General features: G+C 42.1%; 1 protein-coding gene across 3 annotated transcripts in view; it reads right to left on the bottom strand.

The window, feature by feature from the left end:
- The window catches only part of LOC121559483 (cell adhesion molecule 1-like), a 184,300-nt gene extending 170,664 nt beyond the window's left edge, over positions 1-13,636 (bottom strand). For all 3 annotated transcript variants that reach the window (XM_041872737.1, XM_041872731.1, XM_041872724.1), the window contains exon 1: positions 13,511-13,636. In XM_041872737.1, the coding sequence (XP_041728671.1) occupies positions 13,511-13,586 (76 nt within the window). In that variant the 5' untranslated portion in view covers positions 13,587-13,636. The remainder of the gene's footprint in view (positions 1-13,510) is intronic.
- Positions 13,637-13,917: the final 281 nt, after the last annotated feature.

The raw sequence follows: 13,917 nt of genomic DNA on the forward strand, positions 1-13,917 counted from the left end.
AGCTTTTAGTGATAGGTCTAATGCTTTAATATTTAATAATTTCTGTCCTCCGAATTCATATTCATTATATATTATGTTTCCACTGGATTAGAGCATGACATTTTTCCCTTACACGCTGAGTTGTTATTGAAAGGGAGAGAGCTAAAAAGATTTTTCAAATACATTGAGGAATTATTGTCATTCTCAATGGATGTAAAAACAGACTTTATTTGCTTGCTGTTTGAGGTGAAGAAAACATTACTTTGAGAATCTCCACAGCTCATTAGTGGTGGTGCATTAAGCCAATCAGAAATACTATCAGATCCCCAAATGGGCACATTTATATGCCTACATTTGCACGCAGGCCAGGTAGCATATAGGCCTACTTCCATGCGTAATCAGGTGCGCCTCCTTACTCAACATTGACAAGAGCGCTCCAAACAAAATACAAAGATGGGAATAATAATTTATTGAATGCATTAATAGACATTACCGTAACCAAACAAACATTGTAGATTAGAAAATATATGAATTAATGGTAAATGTACTACTGGTGAAATACAGTGCCTTTGGAAAGTATTCTGACCTGGAGGAAACCTGGCACCATCCCGACGTGAGTCTCTGAATGTCCTTGAGTGGCCCAGCCAGAGCCCGGACTTGAACTCGCTCGAACATCTCTGGAGAGACCTGAAAATAGCTGTGTAGCAACGCTCCCCATCGAACCTGACAGAGCTTGAGAGGATCTGCAGAGAAGAATGGGAGAAACTCCCCAGATACAGGTGTGCCAAGCTTGTAGCGTCATACCCAAGAAGACTCGAGGTTAATCGCTGCCAAAGGTGCTTCAACAAAGTACTGAGTAAAGGGTCTGAATACTTATGTAAATGTAATATTTCAAGTTTTATATATTTTAATAAATTAGCAGAAATGTCTAAGAAAAACTGTTTTTGCTTCGTTATTATGTGGTATTGTGTGTAGATTAATGAGAAAAAACAATTTAATCAATTTTAGAATAAGGCTGTAACCTAACAAAATGTGGAAAAAGTCAAGGGTCTGAATACTTTCCAAAGGCACTGTATGTAACGGAGAATTGATAGACACTAACAATCAAATGCAAACAATTCACACAATTAAGTTATGAAACAATGAATGTGCACAAATTGGCGGGAGAGAGCGTATTCTGGAGAGAGAAGTGCATTGTGCAGCCACACTCCCCTTCTTCTTGGACTGTGCCATCCCAGCGGCCTCCGCAATGGATTAGTCTCGGCCTCCGCAATGGATTAGTTCACTGAGATGGGTGCGAATAAGACAGTGTGCCATAAAATATATATATATACAGTGGGGGAAAAAAGTATTTAGTCAGCCACCAATTGTGCAAGTTCTCCCACTTAAAAAGATGAGAGAGGCCTGTAATTTTCATCATAGGTACACGTCAACTATGACAGACAAATTGAGAAAAAATAATCCAGAAAATCATATTGTAGGATTTTTTATGAATTTATTTGCAAATTTGGTGGAAAATAAGTATTTGGTCACCTACAAACAAGCAAGATTTCTGGCTCTCACAGACCTGTAACTTCTTCTTTAAGAGGCTCCTCTGTCCTCCACTCGTTACCTGTATTAATGGCACCTGTTTGAACTTGTTATCAGTATAAAAGACACCTGTCCACAACCTCAAACAGTCACACTCCAAACTCTACTATGGCCAAGACCAAAGAGCTGTCAAAGGACACCAGAAACAAAATTGTAGACCTGCACCAGGCTGGGAAGACTGAATCTGCAATAGGTAAGCAGCTTGGTTTGAAGAAATCAACTGTGGGAGCAATTATTAGGAAATGGAAGACATACAAGACCACTGATAATCTCCCTCGATCTGGGGCTCCACGCAAGATCTCACCCCGTGGGGTCAAAATGATCACAAGAATGGTGAGCAAAAATCCCAGAACCACACGGGGGGACCTAGTGAATGACCTGCAGAGAGCTGGGACCAAAGTAACAAAGCCTACCATCAGTAACACACTACGCCGCCAGGGACTCAAATCCTGCAGTGCCAGATGTGTCCCCCTGCTTAAGCCAGTACATGTCCAGGCCCGTCTGAAGTTTGCTAGAGTGCATTTGGATGATCAAGAAGAGGATTGGGAGAATGTCATATGGTCAGATGAAACCAAAATAGAACTTTTTGGTAAAAACTCAACTCGTCGTGTTTGGAGGACAAAGAATGCTGAGTTGCATCCAAAGAACACCATACCTACTGTGAAGCATGGGGGTAGAAACATCATGCTTTGGGGCTGTTTTTCTGCAAAGGGACCAGGACGACTGATCCGTGTAAAGGAAAGAATGAATGGGGCCATGTATCGTGAGATTTTGAGTGAAAACCTCCTTCCATCAGCAAGGGCATTGAAGATGAAACGTGGCTGGGTCTTTCAGCATGACAATGATCCCAAATACACCGCCCGGGCAACGAAGGAGTGGCTTCGTAAGAAGCATTTCAAGGGTCCTGGAGTGGCCTAGCCAGTCTCCAGATCTCAACCCCATAGAAAATCTTTGGAGGGAGTTGAAAGTCCGTTTTGCCCAGCGACAGCCCCAAAACATCACTGCTCTAGAGGAGATCTGCATGGAGGAATGGGCCAAAATACCAGCAACAGTGTGTGAAAACCTTGTGAAGACTTACAGAAAACGTTTGACCTGTGTCATTGCCAACAAAGGGTATATAACAAAGTATTGAGAAACTTTTGTTATTGACCAAATACTTATTTTCCACCATAATTTGCAAATAAATTCATAAAAATTCCTACAATGTGATTTTATGGAGAAAAAAAATCTCATTTTGTCTGTCATAGTTGACGTGTACCTATGATGAAAATTACAGGCCTCTCTCATCTTTTTAAGTGGGAGAACTTGCACAATTGGTGGCTGACTAAATACATTTTTTCCCCACTGTATATATATTTGCTACTGCTTGACAAAAAAAAATCTTGGTCGACCAACAGACTATCGACCAAACAATCGAACAGTTGAATAATTGGGGTCAGCCCTAGTTCTGTACATGCTAGGGACTGTACGTCTGTGCCATGTCTGTTGATAGACTTTGTTCTGTTCTGCAGTAAAACTGTCCCATGTCTCCATTTACGAGGTGCTGTGCTGTGAGCCGGTGACTGGTCCACAGTCTCTCTTAATGGAGTGCTGTGATTGGTCCATGAGGCATACTAATGTGCACTCTATGCCCTCCAAAACAACAACATTGCTTCTTAATTTTCTCATCGTGGAAATGATTTGCACAGCCACAGCCAGGCAATGTGGACAATGCAGTGAGGACCCTCAGATCCAGGGCACAGAGAGAACAATGTCATATTCATACCAGCAGACACCACCCCTCCTCCTCACTATCACAGCACTGGCATGAATGAAGCACTCTGTCCCCACACTCATCAAAGGACCCGCCACCAGTCTGTTACTGCTATTTGACTGTTTACTACACTTAAGTTCAACAGCCAATGTTGCTTTTTCAATACTATCTCTAGCATTCTTCATTCACTGACAACTCACTGTATTTATAGTGAAAATTCCTTTGACGAAAAGGTGGGAGGTCTGATTCGTATTCCATCCACAAATAACTCTAAAGTGAATAGGATGTCAACAATTCCCCTCTCCCTGCCCTTTGACCTTGGCATAACACGTTTATTTAGCAAAAGGCTCTTTCACACAGACAGAAAATTGTTGTATTGTGTTCCCCTGCCGAAGGCTTGAAAGGAGGACTATGTATTCATCCTAAATGACTCCTAGGATGCATCCCAAGTGGCACCCTATTCTCTATATAGTGCACTACTTTTTGAAAAGTAGTGCAATATAAAGGGAATAGGGTGCCATTTGGGATGCATCCTATGAGTCTTGAAAGGTTGAAAAGCTATACAAGGTTAGTGATGGAGAGACATTCTGCAGGCACCACCAGACGTAGCCAATGGCCATCCCTTCTGACCAACTAATCTCTCAGCCCTCTATAGCTGCATGCCTTCAGCCAGTTTGACTTGAAGACCAATACAACAGTGGAACCTCACTGAGACTGCTAATTACACTGCAGCTAGATTCTCTGCTTCCCTTCACATTTCAGCAGACAGGCTTATCCAGAGCAACTAACGTTAAGTGCCTTGCTCAAGGGCACATCGACATATTTTTTACCTAAATGGCCCGGGAAATCAAACCAGCAACCTTTCGGTTAAAAGCTTTGGGCTCTTAACCACTAGGCTACCTGCCGCCCTGTACAGAGGAGCAGTCAGAAAGAGCTTGAGTCTGAAGCAGACAGAACTACCCACACAGCTTGAAATGTGCTGTCTTACATCAGACACTAATGACTAACAAAACTGCAGTAGCTGATTTTCTTATGGATCTTCTCTCTTTCTCAAGTTGTACTGAGAAGAGCTGCCATGTCTCAGCCTTCCCTTCCCTAACTAAGAGTAACATCGGTTGCTGCCACCTCATAAAGTAATGTCCTGCATTATCTAGCAATTAGCGGGAGGATTATTAAGCAGAATCTAATGTAAATTTAATGAGCTATAAATTCAATTTCTTTAAATAGAAGAGTATATTATTGTTACAAATGATGTAGTGAGCCCAATGTACAGGCAATTACATTTTTCACTAGCTGGCACATATCAATGGACCATTAGCTTGGGTGTTAAATTTTACTTGAAACAGGATAAGTGCATTTCACTGCAGGTTGTGAGAGCTGTGCAATTTTCCAACCACAGTGCCCACATGATATCAATGGTCCTGTACTTACTACTTATCATTCAAATCTGCTATGAGCATACACAACAAGTGAAGTGGACAGGATCAGTATCCTGGCCCCACAGTCAACCACACTGTTAAACCGCTGTATACAGGATATGTGAAGAATACAGGACCAGATATTCTATTTAAACTGGCCCAGTAGATGCCAGTTCAGTTACCAAGGCCTGTGAAGTATGAGGGTGATGACTCAGTACAGAGACAGAATACAGTACAGCAGCCCTACATCACTCTGTTTCAAAGCCAAACCCTTCAACAGCACTCGCACAGCCATCTTCAATTACGATCCATGTCACACATAGCAAACGGTATGGCAAACACAAGTACAATAACAAGCGTACGTTTCCTTTGTTTCTCAGAGAAACACACCAAAAGCAGTACAGGCCTACCTAAGGCTCCATGACAGCTTCTATTGATCCATTTCACCATCATTCAGCACTGATGAATGAGCTGGAGCTGACGATAAAGAAGCATTACGCAACCGTCTGAAATACCATGATCAGATCACAGCTGATATGTATTATAATAGAGGAACCCCCTGGAGATAGAGGAACCCCTGGAGAGACAGAGGAACTCCCTGGAGAGATAGAGGGACCCACTGGAGAGATAGAGGAACCCCTGGAGAGACAGAGGAACTCCCTGGAGAGATAAAGGAACCCCCTGGAGAGATAGAGGAACCCAATGGAGAGACAGAGGAACCCCCTGGAGAGATATAGGAAACCCCTGGAGAGATATAGGAACCCAATGGAGAGACAGAGGAACCCCAAGGAGAGATATAGGAAACCCCTGGAGAGATAGAGGAACATCCTGGAGAGATACAGGAACCCCCTGGAGAGACAGAGCAACCCCAAGGAGAGACAGAGCAACTCCCTGGAGAGACACAGGGAGAAATACAGCATGCTACAGGGTTCAAACAAACCCTTTTTTACATTCAGCATCTTATCTCAGTGGTTTATCAGAGAGGCAAATGAGCCGATCCATCTCTCACCCTGAGTAATACTCCTGTAAGAGATGGATTTTTCCAAACATTATTTACAAGACCCTTCCAAAGTTATTTTAAAGCTTTATCTTTGTATCGCTCCATATCTTTCCTTTGAGATATAAACCAACCAGGCTTGATGTCAAATAAACGGCAGCCAAGCCCAGCTAAGCAAGATCTAGTTAGACTTTGCCCTTCTCTTTGGTGCTCTACTCTCGCTATAAAGACATACAGTGCCTTCGGAAAGCATTCAGACCCCTTGACTTTTTCCATATTTTGTATGTTACAGCCTTATTCTAAAATGAGCAATCTACACACAATACCCCATAATGACAAAGCGAAAACTGATTTTTAGACATTTTTGCAACTGTATTAAATATTAAAAACAGAAATACCTTATTTACATAAGTATTCAGACCCTTTGCTATGAGACTCGAAATTGAGCTCTGGTGCATCCTGTTGCCATTGATCATCCTTGAGATGTTTCTACAACTTCATTGGAGTCCACCTGTGGTAAATAAAATTGATTGGACATGATTTGGAAAGGCACACACCTGTCTCTATAAGGTCCCACAGTTGACAGTGCATCATAGAGCAAAAACCAAGCCATGAGGTCGCAGGAATTGTCCGTAGAGCTCCGAGACAGGATCGTGTCGAGCCACAGATCTGAGGAAGGGTACCAAAAATGTCTGCTGCATTGAAGGTCCCCAAGAACACAGTGGCCTCCATCATTCTTAAATGGAAGAAGTTTGGAACCACAGTTCCTCTGTGGAGATGGGAGAACCTTCCAGAAGAACAACCATCTCTGCAGCACTCGATCAATCAGGCCTTTATGGTAGAGTGGCCAGACGGAAGCCACTCCTCACTAAAAGGCATATGACAGCCCGCTTGGAGTTTGCCAAAAGGCACCTAAAGACTCTCAGACCATGAGAAACAAGATTCTCTGGTCTGATGAAATCAAGATTGAACTCTTTGGCCTGAATGCCAAGCATCATGTCTGGAGGAAACCTGGCACCATCCCTATGGTGAAGCATGGTGGTAGCAGCGTCATGCTGTGGGGATGTTTTTCAGCGGCAGGGCCTGGGAGACTAGTCAGGATCGAGGGAAAGATGAACGGAGCAAAGTACAGAGAGATCCTTGATGAAAACCTGCTCCAGACTGCTCAGGACCTGGTGCCAAGGTTCACCTTCCAACAGGACAACGACACTAAGCACACAGTCAAGACAACGCAGGAGTGGCTTCGGGACAAGTCTCTGAATGTCCTTGAGTGGCCCAGCCAGAACCCGGACTTGAACCCGATCGAACATCTCTGGAGAGACCTAAAAATAGCTGTGCAGCAACGCTCCCCATCCAACCTGACAGAGCTTGAGAGGATCTGCAGAGAAAAATGGGAGAACCTCCCAAAAATAAGGTGTGCCAAGCTTGTAGCGTAATACTCAAGAAGACTAAATGCTGTAATCGCTGCCGAAGGTGCTTCAACAAAGTACTGAGTAAAGGGTCTGAATACTTATGTAAATGTGATGTTTCCGTTTTTTAATAAATTAGCAACCATTTCTAAAAACCTGTTTTTGATTTGTCATTATGGGGTATTGTGTGTAGATTGATGAGGGGGAAAAAATATTTAATCAATTTTAGAATAAGGCTGTAACGTAACAAAATGTGGAAAAAGGCAAGGGGTCTGAATACTTTCTGAAGGCACTGTATCTAAATGGTATCCTACCAAGCCTGGTCAACTGTGTTCCTAACAATTTTCTAGGCCAGCATGCAAAATCAAACCTCTTGTTCTCATTTAGCAGACGCTTTTATCCAGAGCGACTTACAGTTAGTGAGTGCATACATTTTCATACTGGCCCCCCGTGGGAAATGAACCCACAAGCTTGGCTTTGCAAGTGCCATGCTCTACCAACTTAGCTACATGGGACTACAGCTTCTCCTCTCCTTGCATTTATTTATGCAACGAAAATCTAATAAATGGCTTGGAATTTTACTTCCCCACAGAAAATGCATGAATCTTCTAATATTGCACCATATTGTATTGGAAGCTAATGTGTATTCTGGATGCATTCTGGCTATTAACACAGAGAGAGATGTTAATTAAATGAATGGCGACAGAGAGTGAAGCTCTAAAATACAGTGAATGGTATTCAACCACTACTCAATGCAGACTACACTCCATTCAACAGTCCTCAAGTGAAAGCCTGTAGTTTACCATGTTACCTACAGTACACATGTAGAGTGCCTTCAGAAAGAATTCACACTCCTTTACTTTTTCCACATTTTGTTCTGTTATAGCCTTAATTTAAAATGGATTACATTTAGATTTTTTTCACTGGCCTATATACAATACCCCATAATATCAAAGTGGAATTATGTTTTCGTTTTAATTTTACACGTTTTATAAATATTCAACCCCTTTGTTATGGCAAGCCTAAATACAGTGGCTTGGGAAAGTATTCACCCCCCTTGGCATTTTTCCTATTTTGTTGCCTTACAACCTGGAATTAAAATTGATTTTTGGGGGGTTTGTATAATTTGATTTACACAACATGCCTACCACTTTGAAGATGCAAAATATTTTTTTTTGTGAAACAAACAAGAAATAAGACAAAAAAACTGAAAACTTGAGCGTGCATAACTATTCACCCCGCCAAAGTCAATACTTTGTCGATCCACCTTTTGCAGCAATTACAGCTGCAAGACTCTTGGGGTATGTCTCTAAAAGCTTGGCACATCTAGCCACTGGGATTTTTGCCCATTCTTCAAGGCAAAACTGCTCCAGCTTCTTCAAGTTGGATGGGTTCCGCTGGTGTACAGCAATCTTTAAGTCATACCACAGATTCTCAATTGGATTGAGGTCTGGGCTTTGACTAGGCCATTCCAAGATATTTTTATGTTTCCCCTTAAACCACTCGAGTGTTGCTTTAGCAGTATGCTTATGGTCATTGTCCTGCTGGAAGGTGAACCTCCGTCCCAGTCTCAAATCTCTGGAAGACTGAAACAGGTTTCCCTCAAGAATTTCCCTGTATTTAACGCCATCCATCATTCCTTTAATTCTGACCAGTTTCCCAGTCCCTGCCAATGAAAAACATCCCCACAGCATGATGCTGCCACCACCATGCTTCATTGTGGGGATGGTGTTCTCGGGGTGATGAGAGGTGTTGGGTTTGCGCCAGACATAGTGTTTTTCTCAATTTTAGTCTCATCTGACCAGAGTACCTTCTTCCAAAAAAATATGTTTGGGGAGTCTCCCACATGCCTTTTGGCGAACACCAAACGTGTTTGCTTATTTTTTTCTTTAAGCAATGTTTTTTTTCTGGCCACTCTTCTGTAAAGCCCAGCTCTGTGGAGTGTACGGCTTAAAGTGGTCCTATGGACAGATACTCCAATCTCTGCTGTGGAGCTTTGCAGCTCCTTCAGGGTTATCGTTGGTCTCTTTGTTGCCTCTCTGATTAATGCCCTCCTTGCCTGGTCCGTGAGTTTTGGTGGGCGGCCCTCTCTTGGCAGGTTTGTTGTGGTGCCATATTCTTTCCATTTATTCATAATGGATTTAATGGTGCTCCGTGGGATGTTCAAAGTTTCAGATATTTTTTTAGAACCCAACCCTGGTCTGTACTTCTCCACAACTTTGTCCCTGACCTGTTTGGAGAGCTCCTTGGTCTTCATGGTGCCGCTTGCTTCGTGGTGCCCCTTGCTTAGTGGTGTTGCAGACTCTGGGGCCTTTCAGAACAGGTGTGTATATATACTGAGATCATGTGACACTTAGATTGCACACAGGTGGACTTTATCTAACTAATTATGTGACTTCTGAAGGTTATTGGTTGCACCAGATCTTATTTAGGGGCTTCATAGCAAAGGGTGTGAATACATATGCATGCACCACATTTCCATTATTTATGTTTTAGAATTTTTTTTAACAAGTTATTTTTTTCATTTCACTTTACCAATTTGGACTATTTTGTGTATATACATTACATGAAATCCAAATAAAAATCAATTTAAATTACAGGTTGTAATGCAACAAAATAGGAAAAACGCCAAGGGGGATGAATACTTTTGCAAGGCATTGTAAGTTCCGGAGTGAAAATGTGCTTAACAAGTCACATAATAAGTTCCATGGACTCCCATGGAAAGATACAGGCGTCCTTCCTAAGTTAGTTGCCGGAGAGGAAGGAAACCGCTCAGGGATTTCACCACGAGGCCAATGGTGACTTTAAAACAGATACAGAGTTTAATGGCTGTGACAGGAGAAAACTGAGGATAGATCAACAACATTGTAGTTACTCCACAATACTAACCCAAATGACAGAGTGAAAAAAGGAAGCTTGTACAGAATACACATTTTCAAAAACATGCATCCTGTTTGCAGCAAGCCACTAAAGTAATACTGAAAAACAAATATGGCAAAGCAATTCATAATTTTTCCTGAATACAAAGTGTTATGTTTGGGGCAAATCCATGCTTGTAATCGTTAAGGATAAAAAAGAAATGGAATGGAGCTAAGCACAGGCAAAATCCTAGAGGAAAACCTGGTTCAGTCTGCTTTCCACAAGACACTGGGAGATTAATTCACCTTTCAGCAGGACAATAACCTAAAACACAAGGCCAAATCTACACTGGAGTTGCTTACCAAGAAGACAGTGTATGTTCCTGAGTGGCCGAGTTACAGTTTTGACTTAAATCTACTTAAAAATCTATGGCAAGACCTGAAAATGGTTCTCTAGCAATGATCATCAACCAATTTGACATTGCTTGAAGGATTTTGAAAATAATCATGGGCAAATGTTGCACAATCCAGGTGTGGAAAGCTCTTAGAGACTTACCCAGAAAGACTCACAGCTGTAATCGCTGCTAAAGGTGCTTCCACAAAGTATTGACTCAGGGGTGTGAATACTTACAGTGAGGGAAAAAAGTATTTGATACCCTGCTGATTTTGTACGTTTGCCCACTGACAAAGAAATTATCAGTCTATAATTTTAATGGTAGGTTTATTTGAACAGTGAGAGACAGAATAACAACAAAAAAATCCAGAAAAACGCATGTCAAAAATGTTATAAATTGATTCGCATTTTAATGAGGGAAATAAGTATTTGACCCCCTCTCAATCAGAAAGATTTCTGGCTCCCAGGTGTCTTTTATACAGGTAACGAGCTGAGATTAGGAGCACACTCTTAAATCTCAGTTTGTTACCTGTATAAAAGACACCTGTCCACAGAAGCAATCAATCAATCAGATTCCAAACTCTCCACCATGGCCAAGACCAAAGAGCTCTCCAAGGATGTCAGGGACAAGATTGTAGACCTACACAAGGCTGGAATGGGCTACAAGACCATCGCCAAGCAGCTTGGTTAGAAGGTGACAACAGTTGGTGCGATTATTCGCAAATGGAAGAAACACAAAAGAACTGTCAATCTCCCTCGGCCTGGGGCTCCATGCAAGATCTCACCTTGTGGAGTTGCAATGATCATGAGAATGGTGAGGAATCAGCCCAGAACTACACAGGAGGATCTTGTCAATGATCTCAAGGCAGCTGGGACCACAGTCACCAAATTGGTAACACACTACGTCATGAAGGACTGAAATCCTGCAGCACCCGCAAGGTCCCCCTGCTCAAGAAAGCACATATACAGGCCAGTCTGAAGTTTGCCAAAATCAAGCTCTTTGGCATCAACTCAACTCGCCGTGTTTGGAGGAGGAGGAATGCTGCCTATGACCCCAAGAACACCATCCCCGCCGTCAAACATGGAGGTGGAAACATTATGCTTTGGGGGTGTTTTTCTGCTAAGGGGCCAGGACAACTTCACCGCATCAAAGGGACGATGGACCGTCAAATCTTGGGTGAGAACCTCCTTCCCTCAGCCAGGGCATTGAAAATGGGTCGTGGATGGGCATGACAATGACCCAAAACACACGGCCAAGGCAACAAAGGAGTGGCTCAAGAAGAAGCACATTAAGGTCCTGGAGTGGCCTAGCCAGTCTCCAGACCTTAATCCCATAGAAAATCTGTGGAGGGAGCTGAAGGTTCGAGTTGCCAAACATCAGGCTCAAAACCTTAATGACTTGGAGAAGATCTGCAAAAAGGAGTGGGACAAAATCCCTCCTGAGATGTGTGCAAACCTGCTGGCCAACTACAAGAAACATCTGACCTCTGTGATTGCCAACAAGGGTTTTGCCACCAAGTACTAAATCATGTTTTGCAGAGGGGTCAAATACTTATTTCCCTCATTAAAATGCAAATCAATTGTCTCTCACTGTTCAAATAAACCTACCATTAAAATTATAGACTGATCATGTCTTTGTCAGTGGGCAAACGTACAAAATCAGCAGGGGATCAAATACTTTTTCCCTCACTGTATGTAAATTAGATATTTCTGTATTTCATTTTCAATACATTTGGCAAAGATGTCTAAAAACCTGTTTTCGCTTTGTCATTACGGGATATTGTGTGTAGATGGGTGAGAACACAGGCTGTAACACAACAACATGTGGAATAAGTATGAATACTTTCTGTAGGCACTGTATTTCTTTAGCCATGTCGCTTTAGTTTGGATAGGCTTCTGAGCGCAACAAAAGGTGTAATCCTGTATAGACCACCCCCAAACATCCATCCAACACACACACACACACACACACACACACACACACACACACACACACACACACAGAGAGAGAGAGAGACCTGTTGATTTTGAGTTGCGAAAATTAAAGGCTACATCTGAGCAACATAAGACACCTGTAAAGAATGTTATGCTCATCATTTAAAATAATGGATCTTATCAATTGACTGCATATTAGCGACAAACCATGAGGCAAAAAAACTACCTTTTTGGCTACTGTCCACACTACAACAGTAGGGTAAATGAAAAGATTATGAAAAGATCTTTGGCTACAGTGTCTGAAGCTAACTATTTGAAATTATACTGGCGTGGTTCTGGACATAATTTACCTTGTAGGCTAGTGCGTGCACCGTATCAGCGCACCTCAGTCTATGTAGCCTACAACTAACGGGAACAGTCAGGCAGGTCATAAATTCTTTGCAATCCAGCAACTATTCGCGGGAAATAATACGTAGACAAGCTCTGACTGTCAACCTGTATAATACGATAATAGTAAGGAGGTATGTTGTGGGTAGGAGCCTATGCGCCGAAACCTATTCACCGCAGCAGTGAAGGGGACACTGACGTGAGTGCAGTTTACTGTATGTAGCTGCATTGCGTGTTTTTCAGCGCACTAAAGCGCAGACCTCCGTTTAGAGTAGAGTAGAATAGGCATTCGCGTTACTGAACATAAATATTAGCAACTGTGAGCATTTGCAATACATTTACCCTGACCACTCTATTCATGTTACACCGAGGAAACTCTTCCACTGGCAATTATGTGGCACATTTAAGTTACAGTGGTAGCTTGACGTTACACTGTAGCCTATGTTATTTTTTATGAATGAAAATAGTAAGCTATTTGTAGATTATCTCATTTACTCATTTTCACCACTTTTGATGTGCAACATAGCCTACATAACAGGCTACTTTCCGATTATAAAAAGGACGGACGTGCTATCCAAAGGTCCCCCAAACCCAATGGCATACTGTTTTGTATATAGGGTTACAGCAATGACTCCATAGAAAACGTTGCAAGTTGAAGTAAGATCAAAAGAAGCCAAGTGACGATGCTGAGATTTAGGAGAAGCTCACGCGCATACCGCACCAACCATCTCACGTTTTAGGTATGTTCTTTCACTCCATGAGCTCAAACAATTCGAGTAAGTAGTCCTACCTTTTAGAAGAAACGCCGCTGATATCACGAAAAGAGAGAGAGAAATAGTGAGAGATCCGTTTCCCGTGTTCGCCATGTTGGACACCTGCTCGAGACTGGCGGCGCTAAATCACCTAGAGACCGCCATGGGATGCGAGCGGAGGGAGGGCGCAAATAGGGAATCTTCTGTCAAATAACACTGCGTGCTTTTTAGAGTTACTTACATTATGTTTTACATAATTCCACCCATAGTTCAGTATTTGTGATGTGTGATTTGTGACAAATGTCAAGTTTAGGCTAAAATAAATATTATAACATGTTTATAAACTGGATAGGCTATGTGCAGTAATTATCAATGTTGTTAATTATTCCCAGTCCAATTAACACTTAATCGGCTATCAAAAATAAGTATATAGTACGATGTTATT

The sequence above is a fragment of the Coregonus clupeaformis genome, chromosome 5 (genome assembly GCF_020615455.1).
Source record: "Coregonus clupeaformis isolate EN_2021a chromosome 5, ASM2061545v1, whole genome shotgun sequence".
Lineage (NCBI taxonomy): Eukaryota > Metazoa > Chordata > Actinopteri > Salmoniformes > Salmonidae > Coregonus > Coregonus clupeaformis.